Here is a 25,919-nt window from a genome sequence, read left to right on the forward strand (position 1 = left end):
AATAATGCTCCCATTTTAATGCAGGCCTTCATCATTTCACATCTAGACTAATGCAATAACCTGCTGGTGGGCATACCCATCTCAAGTTCCTCTCCACTTCAATCCCTCCTCCATTTAGTTAATAAAGTGATGTTTTTAAACACAGATATCACTCCCATACTCAATAAACTGTGGCTTCCCTGCCTCAAGGAGCAAATATAAGCTTCTCTCAAACCCCTTTATTACCTCTCCTCCTTTTACTTTTTGGTCTTCTTATACCTTACTCTCTGACACATATTCTTCCATCCAGTGACATTGCTCTGCTGATTGCTCCATGAATAACACACTCCATCACTTAGCTCTGGGCATTCTCTTTGATTATCATTTATTCCTGAAATGTTCTCCCTCCTCTACTCACACTACTAATCTCTCTGCCTTCCTTTAAATTCCAAATAACTTCTTACTTTCTATAAGAAGCCTTTCATATTCCTTCTTAATTCTAGAGCCTGACCAGGTTTCCTGATTCACAGTCTATCCCTTTGTACCCTATAATAATCTCCTCTCTACATTATCTCTCAATTGGTAAGTGATGTCTCAGTGAAAGATGTTTCATCTTGGGTGAAAGAATGAAAACAAACATTCAACAAGCACATCATCATCACTGGTGAAAACAATATTTGTCTGTATTAGGTTAGTCATTCAATGTTTGTCATGGAAAGGGTTACTAAATTATTTCTGTATCAAATACTGATAGTGGTACTCAGGATTTCTCCTTCATTTATTTATTCAACTTTCATTTAATAAACCTATACTTTCATACAAATCGTTGTATTTAATGGGAGTTATGACAGATGAAAAAATTGATTTATTTCCTTGAACCCAAGAGAGGACACTTTCTAATAAAGTGTATGTTAAGATATATACTCAAATAACTTATAAGAAACTGTTTGATAAGAGTAAAGAGAAGAATCAGACAAAATAGCCAGAGGATATGGGAGGAGAGATTGAATCAAGCTAGAGAAATCAGGGTGGGGGGGAAGGATTTATGAAAGAGGTTGACCTGAAGTTAAGTTATAAGACAACTTGAACTAGTAGAAATGAGGAGACATTCTTCCAAGCATATTAGATAATTTCTTCCAATGGGCAGGGATAATAATGAAAGATAATAATATACTTAAATTTATATAGTAGTTTAAATTTTTCCTACTGCTCATTATTTTGTCTCACTTAATGTTCACAACAACCTTCAAGGAAAAAGGGTTATTATTATTCTCCTTTTATAAATGAAGAAATGGAGGTTGAGAGAATTTAAATTATTTGTCCAGTTTTACATAGCTAGTGTGCCTACTACTGAAGTCTTTCTGACTCTAAAGTATAACACTTTAGAATGTACTCTGTAGTATATTCCTCCCTAATAAGCTAATCCTGTTGGATGAATTATATCATGAGTAAAAGGGAATAATTTGAAATAGTGCTGGAAAAAGATTCATTGGCACCAGTTTATGAATGGTTTTAAAAATGAATTTGATCATATATGTGAAGAAGAGCTACTGAATAGTTCTGAGTTTTTGAGGAACGAGATCAGATATGTAGACTAGTAATATTTCAGAACTCTCTGTTAAGAAAGATTCAGTCTGAAATTAATTGAAACTATTTATGAGAAAATGGAATCCTAAATCTCCCATTATAAAATCTCCATGTCCTTGATTCCAAATGCTTCTCACTAAAAACCACTTACCTTTTTGAAGGTGATATTGGTGACTGCTAATGGAGTTTGACATCTTCTCCTCTCTTAGTTTTCTGCTATCATTAGGAAATGTAAGTGGTTACCAGAGTTGAGATAGGGAGATTTTTTTTTTTTGTATATCTGACACCATTCGGATATTTTTGGAAATTAATCTGTTGGGAATTTAATCATAGGAAAACTAGGTTAATGCTGCACATTGTTACGGGTACAAACAGTCACAGGACAACATCAAGTGAGTGAGTCAGTGCTCGTATATAGGGTTAGTTCCATATCTGCCTTGGCCTTATGAAAGATCGTCCTACTGGGGATAAGAGTATTGATCTCTATCATTTCCAGAGGATCCTATGGACTCTGGGAATCCAAAACTCTACAAGTTCCATTCAACAAAGATTGGTTGCAAAGAGAGTTTTTGTTATCTTTCCTTGCCCTTTCCTTACCCTTAACCCAAAAGGGTCAAGAATCAGTGGACTAAGAACAGATGTGAAAAGCAGAGCATTTACCTGTATGTGAGACTTGAGGTGGATCTGTTAGCATAAATTGGAGCAGTGTTCAGACTGCAAGTCTTGTAGCATTCCTTTCTTGCCCAAACATAAATGGTTTTTATATTAATTGAATATCTCTATGTTCTCCCTACATTTCATTTAATGAGACATCCCTTTCCCTGAGTCCTAGGGTTTTTTTTTTTCTCCTGGGGGATGAAGATTGAACTAACTTTTATAAAAATATATTATAGGAAAAGTTTCATGTCCCTGCTTAGGGAATAGAATTCCCTGTCATAATCCCTTAATTCCCTTAATTGGATTTTTTTCTTGTAACAACCACCACCAAAAACAAACAAACAGTTAAACAAAAATAACTAGTCCTGGGCTTGCATATCACAAGAAGGTCTATGTATTCTGTCCCCATAGTCTCTCATCACTTTTCTGAAAGGGCAGAAGACTATTTTATAATCTCTTCTACATAATTAATATTGACTTTAATCATTACTAAGAATTTGACTGCCTTCTGACAATATTTTCACTTATATCCTTAGTCATTTATTTATCAATTATTTTCTATATCTGATTCTACATGTTTCATCATGCTCATTTCATAAAAATCTACTCTTATCTTTCTCTCTCTCTTTTCTTTCTTCCTTTGTGTCCTTTCTCTCTCTCTCTTTCTTTCTCTCAATCTCTTTTCTTTCTGTCTGTCGGTCTCCATCTCAATCTCTGTCTCTGTGTGTCTCTCTCTCAGCTATGTAATGAATCTACCTACTATTGAAGATTATGAAAGGATGTGAGACAGATCACATAGAGGGTGAGGAGAATTATATGTTTTGATCAATGTATACTTTGTGTCTATATTTCCAACTCTACATTTGGAAAGAATCGATATCCTCAATCTCATTACTTTAAGGATTTATATTAGATGAAGAAATTCCTTTACTCATATTTGTAATGTCCTAGAACCAAGATTTATCCATCAATTTGTTTATTTATTTATCTGTTAATTTATTTATTAATTTATTTATTTTTAAACAGAGGAAACTATAGGTGGGGGCAAAAGGAATCAAAGAGAGCTGATTTGCAGTGTGGTGGTTGTCATATCCAATTGAACATGGTGTCTTTAAACTTAAAACCTATGGCCTTGGGCCATTACAAGTAAGAAAGAAAAAAATTATTTCAATTGGAAATACAGATGAAATAATAAGAAAATGAGTTAAGCATCAATTCATTTGCCAGAAATTTCACATTTAAAATTTCTGGGGAAAGAAGGATGAAAAAGTTTCCATTTCTTTTTTCAACCTTATGCCTTCATTAAAATATAAAAACAGAAAATGAAGGTCTTTTGTAGAGAACTTTCTCAAAGTCTCCTGCTGCTGCCATATCAACATGACAGTAGGACAATAGGATATGTAGCAACAGGTTTAGACATGTAGAGAAGCAATAGCTAATTAGGAAAAAAATGTCCACCATCTCACTATCATCAATGAAGCCTGAATGGAATCACTGAAACCTTGGATCTGGGACATGCCATCACAAGAACTTTCATCCTCAGGTCCACAGATCAGATTCATTTTTCTGACCTTTCCATCATTTCTCTTCTCTGTCTCTTCTCTGGTGTCATGTGGTATCCTTTGTTCTGATTCTAGGAGGTATTATCACTTAAAACATTGTGACTTTGAGTGATATTTAATCCTTTGTGTCACATAAACCACTTACAAGTAAAGTGGTTTGTACATAATAGTCATTTAATAGATTTTTATTGAATTTAAATTGAATTTAATCTTAGGATATACCTAATTTAGTCAAAATGACAACAAAAAGCTTTAGGATTAAATATCTTGCTGCTGCTGCGTTTGCTGTGGTTGTGGTTGTGGTTGTTATTGTTGTTGCTATTATTCCAGAAAACTAACATCTGGCTTGGTTTCATCTTGGATTCCTCATCATGCCTTAGAAAGAATGTCCAGGGCATCCTTCTTTCATATACACTTTTCTTCTAATTCCTCTTTTTCCATTAAGCCCAAATTTTCCAACATTCCTGGTTGCTCTATTTAGCTTTCCCAGATAGCATTTACAGTCCCCATTTGTTTACTAAATTTCTAAGACTCTCTATGAGGAACTATATGAAGACAAAAACAACAGTGAGTAAATTCAGTGATAATCTGATTATCTTGGAAATCAGTACAACAATGGAATCCTGGATTCCATGCCTGCTCCTGACATGTTTCTTCACACACACACAAACACACACACACACAATTTATCTAAGACATGATTTTTAAAATTTTAGAATTGTGTCAGACAAGGTAACTGTTCATTCTCTTTCCTAGTATTCAGGACTTTGAAAGTCATCTGAATTGGTAGCAGAACTCAGACTCAGAAGTTGCAAGATTGCTTCACTGGATCAGCTATTATGTTTAAAAGGTATACAGATAAACAAAATTTAGAAGTTTAATTTTGAAGTGATGGTCAAAAGGTTTAGCTTGAGTCATCCCTTCTAAGAATATAGATTTAGGCTACATGTGGATGATCCAAGACGTTTTCATACATGAATTCAGTTAGTAGTGTTCAAATATGATCAAGGCCAATTAGACTTTGTGAGGGTGACCTATCTGCTTTAAAAGATTAGAATCAGATATGTTGATGTTGTGGAAGTGCTTGGTATTAATCTGGTTCTGGTTCACAAAGGTACTCTCTTTCAAAGAATGAACAGGCTCTGATGAAAATCTTCAAAAACAAATAAATTTATCAATCTGAATAGCCAGGAGGCATATGCAGGACCAAACTACCTCTCTGAAGAGAAGTTTAGAATTTTTATGTCCTAAAAAGAATAGGATGACTTAGGAAAAAAAAGGTGGATAGGGGAAAAAATAAGGGGAATAAATATGAGATATTAGGTGACATAGTGAGGTGCCTTGGAGTCTGGTGCAAAAGCACAGGTATGCATCATTCAAGACATCCTGATAATAAATGTGGGTGACATTCCTATCTTGGGAAACCTAGTGATGTTTGAGATGCAAAGAAAAAGTCCCTTTGTGCTAAGACCTCTATCACAAAACTAGTGTCAATGCATCTAAGACAAGAGGTAGAGAGTCCTTTGTTTATTTAGCCTTCTCTTTGGCTGAACTAGGGGCCAACATTTTTCAGGAAGCACAGCAGAGATACAAGATTGGGAAATTCTTCAGATAATCTTTCACCTGGGATTCTCTAGGGACTTGTGATGTCTAGGGAATCCTGTGCCCCCATTTCACTGATGCAAAAGAAACTTTGTATAATGCATAGGTAGAAATATTTCTATAACTCCAAAGAATTCTAGCTATTTCAATTCAATTAGGTATCACTTAATCTCTCTAATGTTAAAAGGAAAGAAAGGGGATACAGGGAAACTCCAAAGGATGTGATATAAATGGCTAGTCAGGTCTCATGCATGGGAGATGACTAGCTGGAGTGACCCTCCCTTCCTAAACAGAGGGCCAAGGGTTTCTCTATTCCAGATAGGAAACTTGAAGGTAAAGGGGAAATAAGAGACTGTAAATGAATAGGAACACCACTGGGATTGAGTATAGTCATTTGCTAGGTCTTTACAAAATGCCTAGCATCCCTCAATGTCCTTTCATCAGGACTCCTGCCAGAGAGGCAGTAGTGGCTTTTGGCTCAGGGTTTGTCATAACCTGAACCTATTAGAACTGACTCTCCAATCCCTTTGCCCTCCCCCCCCTTCCTTTTGCTTTCTTGAGATTTATCTGTCTGCTTTACTGAAATGATGAAATATTTATTGAACAGAATTTCAGTGACTAATTTGGGAAAGAAGGAAATAGGAGGTCCTTAATTCGTAGGTGTTGAACCCCCTGTTCAAGTCTCTCACATCCCCAGCTCAGTCAGGCTGGTCTGACCCTTCCTATCTGTTCTGATCTTAATGGCTGCCCGAGGCTAATCAAATAAAAGGTTTTGTCTCTAGAATGGCTGGAACAGATGAGAAGGATCTTTCCTTAAGTCTAGTTCCTCTCCAGGAGATCCTTTTGAGATAATTCACTGATAAACCAATTCTCTCATATTCTCTCAGGTACTAGATGACAGGTTGGTCAGGAAATGACTTCTTTGAATAGTTGAGGGCAATGGCTTAAAAAGATCTCTTGTCTCTTGAGAGTGTCTCAGGGAATTCCAATCACTCTGGAGTTCAAGACAAGAGTTTTTTTCAGGGGTGATAGGAAAAATCCCAAATTTCTCTTCCCTCAGCATTCCAATCACCTCTCACCTCTCTCCTTGACCTCCTCCCTTCAGGGCTTCCTTGTCAAAATTCTATTCCCTCACTAATTTAATATCTCTTTTTTTTTTTGATACCTCCCCTATTACCTACAAACACAGGCAAGTTTCTCCATATTCTTGAAAATACTTCACTAGTTTCCTACACACCCACTAATTATCATCCTGTATTGATTCATGGATTTAACAGAGCCTCCAACAAATAGCTAGTGAGATCTGATTGTTAAATTTTCAATCAGGAGCATTTAAATCTAAAAAATTGTCAACTGCTACTGATCAAGACTCAGTTTATTCTTTTTTGACTGTCTAAACTTAAGAAAATATTAATAACTTAGATCAACTTTAAAATATGCATATATATATTTTCTCCAGGAAGAAAATTGTTAAACATTTGCTACTACACTCCTGTATAGCTCCATAAAAATTACTTATATTTTAAGAAGGAAGAAAGGAAGATAATAAGCATTGATGATGTGCCTACTATTTTCCAGGCACTGTGGTAAGCACTTTACAAATATCATCTAATTTGATCTTTACAACCACCCCAGGAGGTAAGATATTATTACCCCCCTTATAAAATTGATGAAATTGAGGCATATAGAATCACATAACTTTTTTTTTTGATTGTCCAGAATTATCCAGGATCTTACAGCTAGTAAATATCTGAGGCTTACTATTTACTATTTACTAGCTTGTAAATAATCTTCCTAATTCTAGTTCTGACACTATTTCTATCCTGCCACCTAGTTGCCTAGCAGTGTTTTAAGGTTTCCAAAGTATTTAAAATTCATTATCTCATTTGTGTCCCATAACACCTCCATCTCTACCTTTATTTCTCCTCTTATTCTCAGCCAAACTCCTTCAAAATCTAGTCAGTGCCTCCATTGTCTTTCCTTTCAACCTAATTTCCTCCAATTTAATTATTAGACTTGATCAAATAACTACAACTTTTTTTCCAAAGTTACCAACAATCTAATTGCCAAATCTCATTTGCCACTTCTCTATTTTTATTCTCCTTTATTTTCTTCTATTTTTGATATGGATGGGCTCATTATCTTCCTGGATGTTCTCTCCTCTCAATTTTCAGAATATCCTTCTCACCTACTACTCCTCCAAAATGTCTGACTACTTCTTTATCAAGGTTCTGCTGAGACCTCTTTTCTTTTTCTATAGATTCTCTGCTGTTAACAATATCAATTTTCACAATTTTGATTATCTGTAAAAAAAATCACTCCAAGTTGCATATAACCAATCCTACTCTCTCTCCTGAAATTTCTTTTTAAATTATCAATGCTCTATTGGATATTTCAAGTAGGATATCCCAAAGATATGTCAAAGTCAACATATCCACAATAAAACTTGTCATCTTTTCCCCATCAACTTACTCTTTCTCCAAATTTCCCTCTTTTTTATTGCCTTCCTTTCAGTTACTCACATTCACAACAGTTGAGTCATCTTCAAATTCTCTAAAGCTTATTCAGAAATAATAAAGGCAAAGAGAATACAAAGATGATATATACAAAATAGAAACAATGAACTCTTATTTAAAAGAGAAGAGGTCAGGGAGAAAATTCAATATTCCAGAATCCAGAAATCTATGTTTTCAGAAAGTTATTGTTTTGGTATTATGTTTTAGAGGATTTCTCCTTGCTAGATAAGAGATTAGTCTTAATGTGTTGCCCCAATATTCATATATTGAAAAATATTTAAATACTTTTGTTGGGAGTATAGCATAAAAAGAGATTCTAACAGGAATGACTACACTAAGCCTTCTTTAGTCTTAACTTCCCTAGGACCCTCTCCCAGATCTGCCTGGTTTTCACACAGTAAACAATGGGATTCATCAGTGGAGAAACAAACAAAAATATATCAGCAAGGAGAATCCTAATGATTGGGGAGCCATGTTTGGCAAAGCGATGGGCAATGGACATACTTATGATTGGCATATAGAAGATGAGCACAGCACAGAAATGGAACACACAGGTGATGAGTGGCTTCAAATGCTCCTGATGGGAGGCAATACCCAAAACTGTCTTCAAAATCAGCACATAAGACATTACAATAACTAAAAAGTCCAACATACTTAGGATAGCAACAAAGAAACCAAAGATAACTTTAATCCTGCTATCAGAGCAGGCAAGTCTCATTATGTCCTGAAGGAGACAGAAGGAATAAGAAAGGTGGTTCCCCTTGCAATATTTCAACTTTCTTAAGGTGATAGGTAATGGGAGTAGGAATATAAAACTTAGAATGGCAAAGATTAACCTGATTTGCATAACTCTGACATTGGTAAGAATGGAGCTATATCTTAGTGGGTTGCGAATGGCTAAAAAATGATCAAAAGACATGATTACAAGCACAGAGGACTCCATAGCACCGAATGTGTGAATGAAGAACTCCTGGGCAATGCAAGCATCAGTGGAGATTCCTGTAGCATTGAACAGGAAGATTCTCAGCATAGTTGGCAAGGTAGAGAAAGATAGGCAAAGATCAGAAAAAGCCAACATGGAGAGAAAATAGTACATGGGTTCATGGAGAGAAGGTTCTGTCTTGATGAGGATGAGGATGGCAGAATTGCCAAGAGCAGCAATGATATATATGAGGCAGATGGGTATAGACATCCAAATGTACACATGCTCCATTCTTGGGATTCCAGTGAGGAAAAAGACAGAAATCTTGTCCTCAGTGATGTTGAAAGTAGACATCTATGATTGAGAAAGTACTACAATTGGAACGAGAGATGGCATTCCCTGAAATGAAAAAAAGCAAATAAATAAGAAAAACTGCTATTTAGGTCACTAATATCTTCTCATCCTTAAAAGACAATGTTAGGGCAGAGACTTTGTATGTATTTTTATAAGGGCAGAAGCTATGATTTAACTTACAAAAATTTGTTCTATTCCTTTATACATATTTTATATATATATATACATATATATACATATATATAAATTTTTATTTAGTTAAGAATATTTTTCCTTGGTTACAAGAGTTGTGTTCCTTCCCTTCCCTCCCCCCACCCCCTTCCATAGCCAATGTACAATTCCACTGGGTTTTACATGTGACCTTGATCAAAATCTATTTCCATATTGTTATGTTTGCATTTGGATGATCATTTAGTGTCTATATCTCCAATCATATCCCATCAACCTATGTGATCAAGCAGTTGTTTTTCTTCTGTGTTTCTACTCCCAACAGTTCTTTTTCATAAGTACCTCAACTGTCTTGCATCATTGCATTGCTGTTAGTAGAGAAGTCAGTTACATTCGATTGTACCACAGTGTATAATGTCTCTGTGTATAATGTTTTCATAGTTCTGCTCCTTCCACTTGGCATCAGTCCTGGAGGTCATTCCAGTTCACATGGAATTCCCCCACTTCATTATTCCTTTCAGCACAATAGTATTCCATCACCAACATATGCCACAATTTGTTCAGCCATTCCCCAATTGGAGGGCATCCCCTCATTTTCCAATTTTTTGCCAGCACAAAGAGCGCAGCTATGAATATTCTGGTACAAATCTTTTTTTTTATTATTATCTCTTTGGGGTATAAACCCAGCAGTGCTATGGCTGGATCAAAGGGCAGACAGAATTTTAGCACCCTTTCGGCATAGGTCCAAAACTGCCCTCCAGAATGGTTGGATCAATTCACAACTCCACCAGCAATGCATTAATGTCCTAACTTTGCCATATCCCTTCCAACATTCATTACTTTCCTTTGCTGTCATGTTAGCCAATCTGCTGGGTGTGAGGTGGTACCTCAGAATTGTTTTGATTTGAATTTCTTTGATTATAAGAAATTTAGAACATTTTTTCATGTGATTATTCATAGCTTTAATTTCATTATCTGAAAATTGCCTATCAGTACCATTGCGGAATGACTTGATTTTTTTTGTACAATTGATTTAGCTCTTTATAAATTTGAGTAATTAGACCTTTCTGAGAGGTTTTTGTTATGAAAATTTTTCCCAATTTGTTGCTTCCCTTCGAATTTTCATTGCACTGGTTTTTTTTTGTACATAACCTTTTTAATTTAATGTAATAAAAATAATTTATTTAAATTTTGTAATTTTTTCTAACTCTTCCTTGCTTTTAAAATCTTTCCTTGCCCAGAGATCTGACAAGTATACTATTCTGTGCTCATCTAAATTACTTATAGTTTCCTTCTTTATATTCAAGCCATTCACCCATTCTGAGTTTATCTTGGTGTAGGGTGTTAGATGTTGATCCAAAGCCAATCTCTCCCATGCTGTCTTCCAATTTTCTCAGCAGTTTTTATCAAATAGTGGATTTTTGTCCCAAAAGCTGGGAATTTTGGGTTTGTCACAGACTTTCATGCTGAGATAACTTACTCCAAGTCTATTCCACTGATGGTCCTGTCTCTTAGGCAGTACCATATTGTTTTGATGACCACCAACTTACAGTTTAGTTTGAGATCAGGTACTGTTAGGCCCATTTCCTTTGCAGTTTTTTTTCATCATTTCTCTGGAAACTCTTGAACTTTTATTCTTTGAAATGAACTTTGTTATGTTTTTTTTTTTCTAATTTAGTAAAAAATATTTTTGGTAGTTTGATAGGTATGGCACTAAATAAGTAAATAAATTTAGGTAGGATTGCCATTTTTATTATGTTAGCTTGTCCTGCACATGAGCAGTTAATATTTTCCCAATTATTTAGATCTTGTTTTAATTGTATGGAAAGTGTTTTGTAGTTGTGTTCATATAGTTCCTATGTTTGTCTTGGCAGATAGATTCCTAAGTATTTTATATTGTCTAAGGTGATTTTAATTTAATTTCTCTTTCAAATTCTTGCTGCTGGGATGTATTAGAGATATATAGGCATGCTGATGGCTAATGAGGGTTTATTTTGTACCCTACAACTTTGCTAAAGTTGTTGATTATTTCCACTAGCTATTTAGTTGATTCTCTAGGATTCTTTAAGTAGATCATCATGCCATCTGCAAAGAGTGATAGGTTGGAGTCCTCATTATCTATTTTAATACTTTCCATTTCTTTTTCTTCTTTAATTGCTACTGCTAGTGTTTCTAGTACAATGTTAAATAATAGAGGTGATAATGGGCATCTATGTTTCACTCCTGATTTTATTGAGAATGCATCTAGCTTATCCCCATTGCAGATGATGTTTGCTAATGGTTTCAGATACATACTGTTTATTATTTTTAGGAAAAGCTGTTTTATTCCTATACTTTCTAGTGTTTTCAATAGGAATGATTGTTGTATCTTGTCAAAGGCTTTTTATGCATCAATTGAAATAATCATGTGATTTTTGTTGGTTTGCTTGATATTGTCAATTATGTTGATGCTTTTCTGAATATTGAACCATCCTTGCATTCCTGGTATAAATCCCACCTGAACAGAATGAATAACCCTTGTCATTACTTGTTCGAGTTTTTTTACTTGTATTCTATTAAAAATTTTTGCATCTATGTTCATTAAGGAGATTGGTTTATAGTTTTCTTTCTCTGTTTTTGAATTACCTGGCTTTGGAATCAGTACCATATTTGTGTCATAAAAGGAATTTAGGAGAGCTCCTTCTTTGCTTATTATGTCAAATAGTTTGTATGGCATTGGGATAAGTTGTTCTTTGAATGTTTGATAGAATTCACTTGTGAATCCATAAGACCCTGGGGATTTTTTCTTAGGGAGTTCTTTGATGGCTTATTCAACTTCTTTTTTCTGATACAGGATTATTTAAGAATTCTTTTTCTTCTGATAGTCAATTTATATTTTTGTAAATATTCTTCCTTATCACCTAGATTGCCATGTTTGTTGCCATATAATTGGGCAAAATAGTTTTTAATGATTCTCTTAATTTCCTCTTCATTAGAGGTGAGGTCTCCCTTTTCACCTTTAATACTGTTAATCTGCTTTTTTTGTTTCCATTTTTTTATTAGATTGACAAGTACATTGTTTTGTTTGTTTTTTTCAAAATACCAGCTTCTTTTCTTATTTATTAATTTAATAGTCCTTTCACTTTCAATTTTATTAATTTCTCCTTTAATTTTTAGGATTTCTAATTTAGTTTTCATCTTGGAATCTTTAATTTCTTTGCTTTCAATTTTTTTTTGCATGTCCAATTCATTGACTTCTTCCCTCCCTAATTTGTTAATATATAAATTTAAGTCTATGAATTTCCCCCTAAGTACTGCTTTGGCTGCTTCCCATAGATTTTGAAAGGATGTCTCATCATAGTCATTTTCTTCAATGAAATTATTAATTGTTCCTATGATTTGTTCTTTAAACAATTTTTGATAATCATATATAATTTCCAATTAATTTTTGATTTTGCTCCCCATGTACCCTTACTCATTATTATTTTTATTGCATTGTGGTCTAAGAAGGTTGCATTTATTATTTTTGCTCTTTTTCTCTTGTTTTCCATGTTTTTATGCCATAGTACATGGTCAATCTTTGTGAATATATGATGTGCTGCTGAAAAGAAGGTGTATTCCTTTTTGTCCCTATTTATTTTTCTCCATATAGCTATTAACTCTAATTTTTCTAAGATTTCATTCACATCTCTTGCCTCTTTCAATTTGATTTATCTAGATTTGATAGTGGAAAGTTCAGGTCTCCCACTAGTATAGTTTTACTATATATTTCCTCCTTCAACTCCACTAGTTTCTCCTTCAGAAAAGTGAATGCTATGCCATTTGGTGCATACATGTTAATTACTGATATTTCCTCATTGTGTATACTGCCTTTTATGAGGATGTAATTACCTTCCCTATCCCTTTTAAATAGATCTATTTTTTTTTTGCTTTGTCAGATATCATGATTGCAACTCCTGCCTTCTTTTTCTCAGTTGGGGCCCAATAGATTTTTCTCCAAACTTTAATTCTAAACCTGTGAGTATCTACCTGTCTCATGTGTGTTTCTTGTAGACAACATATAGTAAGATTTTGCCTTCTAATCCACTCTGCCATTTGTTTTCATTTTATCAGTGAGTTCATCCCATTCATGTTCAAAGTTATGATTGCCACTTGTGTATTCTCCAACATTTTGATATCCTCTCCTAGTTTTGCCCTTTTTTCTTTTGCTATATCCTTTTAAACCAGTGGTTTGCTTTTAATCATTGACCCTAATCCCCACCCTTAATATGCTTCCCTTTCTGCCCCCTCCTTTTTTGTTCACTTTTTATTTTTTAGGGTGTGTTAAGTTCCCTCTCCCCTCTGTTTCCCTACCTTTTTGTACTACCCACCCCACTCCCCGCTCTTTGTTTTTCCCTTCTCACTTTCCCTGTAGGGTAAGCTAGAATTTGATACCCCAATGGATCCAGATGCTCTTCCCTCTCAGAATTGATTTCACTGAGAGTAGGTTTAATTTTTTCCTATTAGTACTCTCTTCCTCTCCTTCTGATAATAGTATTCTTCCCCTCCCCTTCCCATGTACTTCTTTGTGTGATATAGATTATCCTATTTATCTTGTTTCTTCAAGTTTCTCTTGGTGCCATCTTCTATTCCCGCCTCCCTTTTTCTTTTTTTGCAGATCATTTTATGTCACTTATTACCCTAATCTCTTCCACTATCCACTATCCACTATCCACTATCATTATCCACTATCCACTATCTACTATCCACTAACCACTATCATTAGTTCACAGAGCATGGAGAGGAGAATAAGGTATAAGAATACTACAAAGACAGGAAGGGCCAAATTTGATTTGATGCTTCCTTCATCTGGTGCTTATGAAATCAATTCCTTGAACACATAAAGGACTTTATGTTTTTCCCAAATATATTTCATATGAAATTCAGCTTAATTTTTTAACCTGTAAAAATTGTGTTGGATCATCTCTGTCACTCAGTATTTTATCCTGCTTAGCTTTCTTTCATCTGCATATTTGATAAGAATACTACCTATAAAATCATCTAAGTCATCCTGAAAAACCCAATACATCACAGATACCTAGGACACTCCATTTTGAGACCTCTTTTTAAAATCACATTAAACTGCTAATGATGTCTGTGAATCTTACCATTCAACTTCTTCCAATTTTGCTTATTGGTCAATCATGTAGTCCACATGTCTCCATTTTTCTAATAAAAATATGCTTTTCCTTATAATTTTAGCAATTTAATCAAGGAACTAGAAGAAAATAATGATTACCAACTCAGCACATTTGCAGAAAACACCAAGCTAGGAGGGAGAACCAATTTATCAGATGAGCCAAAAGAGTATTGACTTATAAGAAAATTATGCTGAAACTAATGAGGTAAAAATTAATCAGCATAAATATAATGCTTTATTCTTCACATATATGTGAAAGAGAAAGTATATGAACAAAGAAAATATAGTTAATATCAATTTATATGAAAAAAGATCTGGATATTTTTGTTATTCAGCCATTTCAGTCATGTCAGACTCTTCATGATGCCATTTGGGGTTTTCTTTGCAATGATAATGGAGTAGTTTAACATTTCCTTCTCCAGCTCACATTAAAAATGGTTGTAAACAGGGTCAAGTGATTTGCCCAGGAACACACAGCTGGTAAATGTCAGAGACCAGATTTGAAATCAGGAAGGTGAGTCTTGTGACTCTAGGCTCAGTGTTCTATCTACTGCACCACCTAAACTGAACCAAATGAAATATTGTAGTGGATTGTAAATTGAATATAAATCACAGTATTATATGGCAACATAGAAAGTAATACGATAATATTTCGCTTCATTAAAGAGTCATTACTTTTATGCATGAAAAAGTGATTATTGTACTCTATACTCCCATGATCAAAACTTGAACTTTTGGTCAGTTCAGGGCTTCCTAGATTAAAGAAGATATTTCCTTTTTTTCTTTAAAATAACACATTTAATATAGGGTAGTAAAAATGTCTGATCATTTGATGTCTTAATGCTGTGTTATTTTCTATTTTGATTTTAGGAAGGATATTAATAAATTGGAGAACAACCAGAAGAGGGAAACCAAAATGAAGGTCCTGATGTTCATTCTAAATGATAACCAGTAAAGGAAGTGGAATAATTTAGTTAGGTAGCTATTCTTGATAGTTGTCCTCAAGAATATGAAAATGTATTTTTCCAGGTGACAAAAAGGGATATTGCATAAAAATAATAAGTTAAATTTTGGCGTGATCATGAAGAAAAAATTACAGCAATTAGAGCCAACTAAAAGTATAATGCTCTGGGATAGTAATTGGTGGCTCAGTGAAGAAAGTCAAGTCTGGAAATTCACGCATCTACAAAACCAGTTTGACCAAACTATAAAAGAAAACCAGGCTTTAAAGCAAGAACTAATAAAGCAAAGCCAAAAGAGCAAGAAATTAGAAGAGAACATAAAATATCTCACAAACAAAGTGACAGATTTGGAAAATAGAGGGAGAAGAGATAATTTAAGAATAATTGGACTTCCAGAAAAGCCAGAAATAAACCGCAAACTCTACATCACAATACAAGAGATAATCAAAGAAAATTGCCCAGAGATTCTAGAACAAGGGGGCAATACAGCCACTGACAGAGCTCACAGAACACCTTCTACACTAAACCCCCAAAAGACAACTCCCAGGAATGTAATTGCCAAATTCCAAAACTCTCAAACAAAAGAAAAAATCCTACAAGAAGCCAGAAAAAGACAATTTAGACATAAAGGAATGCCAATCAGGGTCACACAAGACCTTGCAAGTTCTACTCTAAATGATCGTAAGGCATGGAACATGATCTTCAGAAAGGCAAGAGAGCTGGGTCTCCAACCAAGAATCAGCTATCCAGCAAAACTGACTATATACTTCTAAGGGAAAGTATGAGCATTCAACAAAATAGAAGATTTCCAAATTTTTGCAATGAAAAGACCAGAGCTCTGTGGAAAGTTCGATATTGAAAATCAAAGAGCATGGAATACCTGAAAAGGTAAATATGAAGGAAAGGGAAAATGAGAAAAATGTTATCTTCTTCTTTTACTCAAACTCTCTTCTATAAGGACTAAATTTATATCAATCTATGCATACTAACATGTGGGGAAAATGTAATGTGTAAATAGGGGGAAAAGAAAGACCAAATAGAATAATCGTTCTCACACAAAGATTCACATGGAAAAGGGAGGGGAAGAAAACTCCTGTAAGAAGGAGAGGAAGAGAGTTTTTACTTAAACCTTACTCTCAGGGAAATCAACTCTGAGAGGGAAGAACATCCAGATCCATTGGGATCTTGAATTCTATCTTACCCAACAAAGGTAGGGAAAAGGGAAAACCAAGGGGGGGAGGGGGAGAGGGAACAAAAAAGGGGAGGGAAAGAGAGGGGGTGAAGGGGAGGGAACAAAAAGGGAGGGACTAAAAAGGGAAACATATCAAGAGAGGGGACAAGGGGGACTAATTTAAAGTATATCACTGGACTAAAAGGTAGAGCGAAAGAAGAAAAGGTTAGAGACAGGGAAGGATATCAAAATGCCAGGGAGTCCACAAATGACAGTCATAACTTTGAACGTGAATGGGATGAACTCACCCATAAAACGTAGACGAATAGCAGAATGGATTAGAATCCAAAACCCTACCATATGTTGTCTTCAAGAAACACACATGAGGCGGGTTGACACCCACAAGGTCAGAATTAAAGGATGGAGTAAGACCTTCTGGGCCTCAACTGACAGAAAGAAGGCAGGAGTGGTAATCATGATATCTGATAAAGCCAAAGCAAAAATAAACCTGATCAAAAGGGATAGGGAAGGTAATTATATTTTGTTAAAAGGGACTTTAAATAATGAGGAATTATCACTAATCAACATGTATGCACCAAATAATATAGCACCCAAATTTCTAATGGAGAAACTAGGAGAATTGAAGGAAGAAATAGACAGTAAAACCATATTAGTGGGAGACTTAAACCAACCATTATGAAATTTATATAAATCAAACGAAAAAATAGATAAGAAAGAGGTGAAAAAGTGAATGAAATCTTAGAAAAATTAGAATTAATAGACATATAGAGAAAAATAAATAGGGATAAAAAGGAATACACTTTCTTCTCCACACCACATGGCACATTCACAAAAATTGACCATACATTAGGTCACAGAAACATGGCACACAAATGCAGAAAAGCAGAAATAATAAATTCAGCCTTCTCAGATCACAAGGCAATAAAAATAATGATCAGTAAAGGTATGTGGAAAACCAAATCAAAAACTAATTGGAAATTAAAGAATATGATACTCCAAAATAGTTTAGTTAGAGAAGAAATCATAGAAACAATTAATAATTTTATCGAGGAAAATGACAATGGCGAGACATCCTTTCAAACCTTTTGGGATGCAGCCAAAGCGGTAATCAGGGGTAAATTCATATCCCTGAGTGCATATATCAACAAACTAGGGAGAGCAGATCAATCAATTGGGAATGCAAATAAAAACACTCGAAGGTGATCAAATTAAAAACCCCCAGCAGAAAACAAAACTAGAAATCCTAAAAATTAAGGGAGAAATTAATAAAATCGAAAGTGATAGAACTATTGATTTAATAAATAAGACAAGAAGCTGGTACTTTGAAAAACAAACAAAATAGACAAAGTACTGGTCAATCTAATTTAAAAAAGGAAAGAAGAAAAGCAAATTAACAGCATCAAAGATGAAAAGGGGGACAGCACCTCCGATGAAGAGGAAATTAAGGCAATCATTAGAAATTACTTTGCCCAATTATATGGCAATAAATACACCAATTTAGGTGATATGGATGAATATATACAAAAATACAAACTGCTTAGACTAACAGAAGAGGAAAAAGAATTCTTAAATAATCCCATATCAGAAAATGAAATCCAACAAGCCATCAAAGAACTTCCTAAGAAAAAATCCCCAGGACCTGATGGATTCACCAGTGAATTATATCAAACATTCAGAGAACAGTTAATCCCAATACTATACAAACTATTTGACATAATAAGCAAAGAGGGAGTTCTACCAAACTCCTTTTACAACACAAACATGGTACTGATTCCAAAACTAGGGAGGTCAAAAACAGAGATAGAAAACTATAGACCAATCTCCCTAATGAATATAGATGCAAAAATCTTAAATAGGATACTAGCAAAAAGACTCCAGCAAGTGATCAGAAGGGTCATCCACCATGATCAACTAGGATTTATACCAGGGATGCAGGGCTGGTTCAATATTAGGAAAACCTTCCACATAATTGACCACATCAACAAAGAAACCAACAAGAATCACATGATTATCTCAATAGAAGCAGAAAAGGTCTTTGATAAAATACAACACCCATTCTTATTAAAAACACTAGAAAGCATAGGAATAGAAGGGTCGTTCCTAAAAATAATAAACAGTATATATCTAAAACCATCAGCTAATATCATCTGCAATGGGGATAAACTAGATGCATTCCCAATGAGTTCAGGAGTGAAACAAGGATGCCAATTATCACTCCTACTATTTGACATTGTACTAGAAATACTAGCAGTAGCAATTAGAGAAGAAAAAGAAATTGAAGGCATCAAAATAGGCAAGGAGGAGACCAAGTTATCACTCTTTGCGGATGACATGATGGTCTACTTAAAGAATCCTAGAGATTCAACCAAAAAGCTAATTGAAATAATCAACAACTTTAGCAAAGTTGCAGGATACAAAATAAACCCACATAAGTCATCAGCATTTCTATATATCTCCAACACAGCTCAGCAGCAAAAACTAGAAAGAGAAATCCCATTCAAAATCACCTCAGACAAAGTAAAATACCTAGGAATCTATCTCCTGAGACAAACACAGGAACTATATGAACACAACTACAAAACACTCTCCACACAACTAAAACTAGACTTGAACAATTGGAAAAACATTAACTGCTCATGGATAAGACGAGCCAATATAATAAAAATGACCATCCTACCCAAACTTATTTATCTATTTAGTGCCATACCCATTGAACTCCCAAAATATTCTCTGATTTAGAAAAAAACATAACAAAATTCATTTGGAATAATAAAAGATCAAGGATATCCAGGGAAATAATGAAAAAAAAAAAACACATATGATGGGGGCCTTGCAGTCCCAGACTTTAAACTATATTACAAAGCAGCAGTCATCAAAACAATTTGGTACTGGCCAAGAAACAGAAAGGAAGATCAGTGGAATAGACTGGGGGAAAGCGACCTCAGCAAGACAGTATACGATAAACCCAAAGATCCCAGCTTTTGGGACAAAAATCCACTATTGGATAACAACTGCTGGGAAAATTGGAAGACAGTATGGGAGAGATTAGGAATAGATCAATACCTCATACCCTACACCAAGATAAATTCAAAATGGGTAAACATAAAGAAGGAAACCATAAGTAAATTGGGTAAACACAGAATAGTATACATGTCAGACCTTAGGGAGGGGAAAGGCTTCAAAACCAAGCAAGACATAGAAAGAATCACAAAATGTAAAATAAATAATTTTGACTACATCAAATTAAAAAGCTTTTGTACAAACAAAACCAATGTAACTAAAATCAGAAGGGAAACAGCAAATTGGGAAAAAATCTTCATAGAAACCTCTGACAAAGGTTTAATTACTCAAATTTATAAAGAGCTAAATCAATTGTACAAAAAATCAAGCCATTCTCCAATTGATAAATGGGCAATGGACATGGATAGGCAGTTCTCAGATAAAGAAATCAAAACTATTAATAAGCACAAGAAGAAGTGTTCTAAATCTCTTATAATCAGAGAGATGCAAATCAAAATAACTCTGAGGTATCACCTCACACCAAGCAGACTGGCTTGCATGATAGCAAAGGAAAGTAATGAATGCTGGATGGGATGTGGAAAAGTAGGCACATTAATTCATTGCTGGTGGAGTTGTGGACTGATCCAACCATTCTAGAGGGCAATTTGGAACTATGCCCAAAGGGCGACAAAAGAATGTCTACCCTTTGATCCAGCCATAGCACTGCTGGGTCTGTACCCCAAAGAGGTAATGGACAAAAAGACTTGTACAAAAATATTCATAGCTGCGCTCTTTGTGGTGGCCAAAAACTGGAAAGCGAGGGGATGCCCATCAATTGGGGAATGGCTGAGCAAATTGTGGTATATGTTGGTGATGGAATACTATTGTGCAAAAAGTAACAATAAAGTGGAGGAATTCCATGGAGACTGGAACAACCTCCAGAAAGTGATGCAGAGGGAGAGGAGCAGAACCAGAACATTGTACACAGAGACTAATACACTGTGGTATAACCGAATGTAATGGACTTCTCAATTGGTGGTGGTGTAATGTCCCTGAACAATCTGCAGGGATCTAGGAGAAAAAATACTATTCATAAACAAAGGATAAACTATGGGAGTGGAAACACCGAGGAAATGCAACTGCCTGACTACAGCGGTTGAGGGGACATGACAGAGGAGAGACTCTAAATGAAACTCTAATGCAAATATTGACAACATAGAAATGGGTTCGAATCAAGAACACACGTGAAACCCAGTGGAATCACACGTCAGCTATGGGGGTGGGGGGGAGGAAAAGAAAATGATCTTTGTCTTTAATGAATAATGCTTTGAAATGATCAAATAAATTATTATTAAAAAAAAAAAGAATAGACTGGCATGTCCTTAGCAAGGATAGCTGTAGAGCATCGCCTGGCCCTTTACAGCTATCAAGCACTCATTGGTTATCATTCAGTCATTTCAGTGGTGCCCAACTCTTTCTGACACCATTTGAGATTTTGTTTGGTAAAGTACTGGAGTGGTTTGCCAGTTCTTTCTCCAGGTAATTTTGCAGATGAGGAACTGAGGCAAACAGGGTCCCACAGTGAGTACTTGTCTGAAGGGCAGATTTAAACTCAGGAAGAGAAATCTTCCTGAATCCAAGCCTAGCACTCTATTCACTGAGCCAGTTAGCTACTCCTTTAGCTATCATTTCTCACTGTAATTCCCAATGATTCTCTAGCCAGCACTAAAGCCTTGTCTTCTAAGTCTCAGATTTTTGTGTGGAGTTACTCAATAAATACCACCCAGCCTCCACCCCACTTAAACTCCTCTTCAATCCATTGCTACTTTTCAATGTACATCACTCCAAAGACATAAGTGGACCTAACTCTTTAATCATGATATTAGAATGAAATAACAATATATACATTTTTACTCAGGATGGTCATTTACTTGGAGACCACACACACCCTTTCCCTCAAGTTCAGGCCCAGCTCCCCTCTCAGAACAGAACACAAACTCTAATTCACAAATCTCAGTAAGAACTATTGTTGTGGCATCATTTCAGTCATATGTGACTCTTTGTGTCCCTGTTTGACATTTTCTTGGCAAGGTCTCAATCTCCTCAGCTAGCTAAGATCCTGAATGGAGACTGACAGATAATTTTAATGGACAAATAGAGGAGGACCCAAAACTAGAAGACAACATCATATGGGAAGAAAACCATATAACTGACTACACGACTGGCTTGAAATATGAATTCAAGGCTAGCAACACTCCCTCCTTTCACCTTGTCATTATGGAAGGCTTATTGGTGGTATCCACCTTAATGGCCAGTTAGTGGTGCAACAACAATAGACTAGACTTTCTTTAAAGAAATTGGTATTGCAAGATAATAGAGCAGATTCCATGGAACCCACCTACATCCATCAAGGATAACAGCATTTCCCCAGTGCTACACATAAACAGAATTTTGTGATTATTTATGTAAATAAGGAAAACCCCAGCCAAGTCTTTATCTGCCACACATGGTGAACAATTTCCCATGGATCTTCTCCCGGATCTGCCTGGTCTTCACACAGTACACAATGGGATTCATCAGGGGTGGCACCAACAGGAAGATGTTAGCAATGAGGATCATTGTGAGTGGAGATTTGTGCTTGGCAAAGCGATGCATAGCAGCTAGGGTGATGATGGGCACATAGAAGATGAGCACTGCACAGATGTGAGAGACACACGTGTTGAAGGCTTTAAGTCTCTCTGAGAAAGAGGCAAGTCCAAGAACTGTTTTTAGGATTAGTAAATAGGACAAGGCGATGCATACCAGGTCCAACATGGTACAGAGGGCAGCAAAGAATCCATAGATAACATTGACTCTGTTGTCACTGCATGCCAGCTTCATAACATCATGATGGAAACAATAGGAGTGGGACAGGACGTTTTTGTGACAATAGCACAGCCTCTTTAGTGTTAAAGGAAGTGGAAGCACTAAAAGGAAGCTCCTGATAGCCATAACCAGCCCCATTTTGGAAATTCTGGCAGTCATTAAGATGGAGCTGTATCTCAGGGGGTTATGAATGGCTATGAAGCGATCAAAGGACATGATCAGAAGCACTGAGGATTCCATGACACTGAAGCCATGGATAAAGAACTCTTGGGCAAAGCAGGCATCAGGGATGATTCCTGGGGCATTGAACAAGAAGATTCTCAACATAGTGGGTAAGGAGGAGAGGGAGAGTCCTAGGTCAGAGATGGCTAGCATAGAGAGGAAATAGTACATGGGCTCATGGAGAGAGGCTTCTGTCTTGATCACAAGCAGGATGGTACAGTTGCCTAAGATGGCAATCAAATACATGAAGCAAATTGGGATAGAAATCCATATGTGAACATGCTCTAATCCTGGAATCCCAATCAAGAAAAACATTTTAATTTCCGAGGTATTGAGCTCTGACATAATGAGCAAGAAAGCAATTTCTCTTCCCAGATCTAAAATGACATGAATGGAAGAGAATGTTAAATCAAATGAGCTTTTAAAAATATTTTGATAACTTTATTTCAATATTGCTGGTTTTATTTATAATCTTATATATTTTACTTTTGTATTTAAATCATTATCTTGAGATCTCCATAAACTTCACCACACTTCCAAAAGGGTTTGTGACACAAAAATGTTAAAGATTTCTTGATCTAAGAGAAAGTTGATGAATGATGTAGTCTGGAATCCAATGATGGAGGAGCCAAAGTATGTCAAAGTAATAATAAAGACAGAAATGGGGGGGAATGGGTAGAGGGAGTGAATAATGTGGAAAGGAATGAAAGGAGAGAGAGGTGTGGAAGGAGAGAGAAATGACCAGGTAAGAGAGAGAGAGAGAGAGAAAGAGAGAGAGAGAGAGAGAGAGAGAGAGACAGAGACAGAGACAGAGACAGAGGCAGAGACAGAGACAGAGACAGAGACAGAGAGAAAATATTTTCTATCAATGGAATTCTTAAAATGGAAGATTAATATATAACTATCAGTTTTGTTATGGAAATGATTACTAAATTTGTTAGAGATTAGTTTAAATGATTTCTAAAATGCATTCATTCCAACATTTCAAATTCTATGCACCAAAGTAGAATTCCATTGAAGACTGCATTGATTAGAGATGATTAGACTCCTAAGAATGAAACAATCTTCCAATGCATCACATTTCACATTTTGTTTTTGTATAGCTCAAATTCTGTTAATTTTAATAATTGCTAAGATTTCTATAGTGATTTAAAGTTTTCAAAGATATATTAATTTACTCTCATATGATCCTAACAACAACCCTGGTATATAGATGCTCTTATTATCTTTATTTTACAGATGAGAAAACTGAGACAGACAGAAGTTAAATAATTTCCCAAGATATTTATGAAAGGTTCAATTTGGATTTGAATTCAGATCTTCCTGACTCCAGGACATTTTTTTCCTTTATTAATTCTAAATCTTTTTCTTTGTCACTTTCACCCATTGCTTCTAGTTCTAAATTTTTCAAGTATATTTCGTCTTCCACATGGCAGACCTATAAACACTTACAGGCCACCATCATGTTCCCCACTGAGTCTTCTCTTTTGCAGACTAAACATATCACTTCAGTCATTTCTTATACATCACAAACTCCTCACCCTTCAGTATCTCCATTCACTTTCTCAGAATGTTCATTGGCTTATTAATGTCTTTTTAAAGTGTTGTCCTTCTTACCCCCCCACCCCCAAAATGAACACAATTCTCTAGCTCTGGACTGAATAGGAAGAGTACATCATGCATAATGGCTTCTTGTTCAAGGACTCTCAAACCCAGGTTTTTTACCCTATGCTGCTCTACTGTCTCTCTGCCATTCACTTTGGGGACTTAATAAAGACCCTTATACTTTCCACAACATGGAAATGAACAATTTTTGCAATGTTGGTTCTGGGATGGTTTGCATGGATTCTGGGCTGAGATTTCTCCATAGATCCCTCCTTCCTGCTCTGTCTTGGATGAAATGTATATATCAGCATCAGAACTCTACATCTGGGGCCCTGAGAGTGGTAGGAGAAAAGCCTCACCTGTACCATGTGTGGAAGAGGCATGAAGGAAGAGAGAATTTCATGCATTCAAGACAGAGAGTAAAGGCCCTCAGATGTCAATCAAGAAATAACATTTTAAATAGAATGTTCCCAGGAAAGTCAGTTGGAGCCTGGCCAGAAGATGAACTGAGACTGGCTTGCTTTCTGACCAAGGGAGAGACTGGCTTCTTCTGTCCTTGGTTGAAGGACCCTTGAAGGGGGGGGGGGCTTCTGGAGCTAGGCTGAAAAGAAATTAACTATTGTTGGTGGCTTTGTGTAATTGGAAGAAGAAAGAAGATTAAACGGTTGTCCTCCATTTCCCTGACAGACTTTGTGTAACAGTTGTGACAGAACTGACATTTCCAAAAATCCTTCTAACCTTCCTTATAGACTAGGGACAACCGTATCCCTCTCACCTCATCTTACCTCAGTCCTCCATCCTGTTGTTCCCAATAAACCCCCTTACTTGAGAAAGGAAGAGAAAAGAGTGTTTCCTCATAAACCTCAGAGTCCACTCAGGGGGGAGGGAGGAAGCCAAAGGCTTCAGAAGAGGGTGGTGAAGGGATTGAGGGAGGAGGAGGGTAGGAAAAATATTAATCTATTAGCCATCAGTAGTGATCAATAGGCAACCCCAGAATATATCTCTCTAGTAACATCTCTCTATCTCTCAGAAGTATTCTATCTCCATTATAACTAGGCACCCTGAGGTTCCCCCTAATATCTCTCTAGTCACAAGCCAGGGTATCTAGTTATTACAACTAGAAATATTTCCTTCAGTATCCTATTTATAATACAATTGGCACCTAGAAGCTTGACTGAACCCCACAATCCTTAGATAGGCAGAATAGTAAAGAAAGAAAAAAACAATGTTTAGACAAGTTATTTGTGGAACTGTGATTGTGGCTATCTTCGCTTGTTTCTGGGTCTACCACATATTGTACAGCAGAATGACCCATATAATAATGGAATCTATTGATTATATAGGCAGCTTAATAAGGTCTGTTTTGCAGTTACCATTCCAAACAGACCTTATACTCTGGCAGGTCCTGGCTCAGGTGTATGTGATCTTTATGGCTTTCCTTCAAACTCTGATCCAAGTAAAGAAGATCTTTAGATTTGTGATTCCCCTGAAGGTAGAAACTATATTGGCTATTGATAACAACCTGGAAAGCATGATTAAGGATATGTTTGAGCAATTGATTAAGGAAA

General features: G+C 35.8%; 2 protein-coding genes across 2 annotated transcripts; both read right to left on the bottom strand.

Annotated features, from left to right (window-relative positions):
- Positions 1-8,237: 8,237 nt before the first annotated feature.
- LOC100020134 (olfactory receptor 51A7-like) lies at positions 8,238-9,179 on the bottom strand. The gene has a single exon (XM_001372715.3). The coding sequence runs from the start codon at positions 9,177-9,179 to the stop codon at positions 8,238-8,240; it is 942 nt and encodes a 313-aa protein (XP_001372752.3).
- Positions 9,180-22,152: 12,973 nt separating this feature from the next.
- LOC100020045 (olfactory receptor 51A7-like) lies at positions 22,153-23,091 on the bottom strand. The gene has a single exon (XM_001372655.3). It carries the CDS (start codon positions 23,089-23,091, stop codon positions 22,153-22,155), a length of 939 nt encoding a protein of 312 aa, XP_001372692.3.
- Positions 23,092-25,919: the final 2,828 nt, after the last annotated feature.

The sequence above is a fragment of the Monodelphis domestica genome, chromosome 4 (genome assembly GCF_027887165.1).
Source record: "Monodelphis domestica isolate mMonDom1 chromosome 4, mMonDom1.pri, whole genome shotgun sequence".
Lineage (NCBI taxonomy): Eukaryota > Metazoa > Chordata > Mammalia > Didelphimorphia > Didelphidae > Monodelphis > Monodelphis domestica.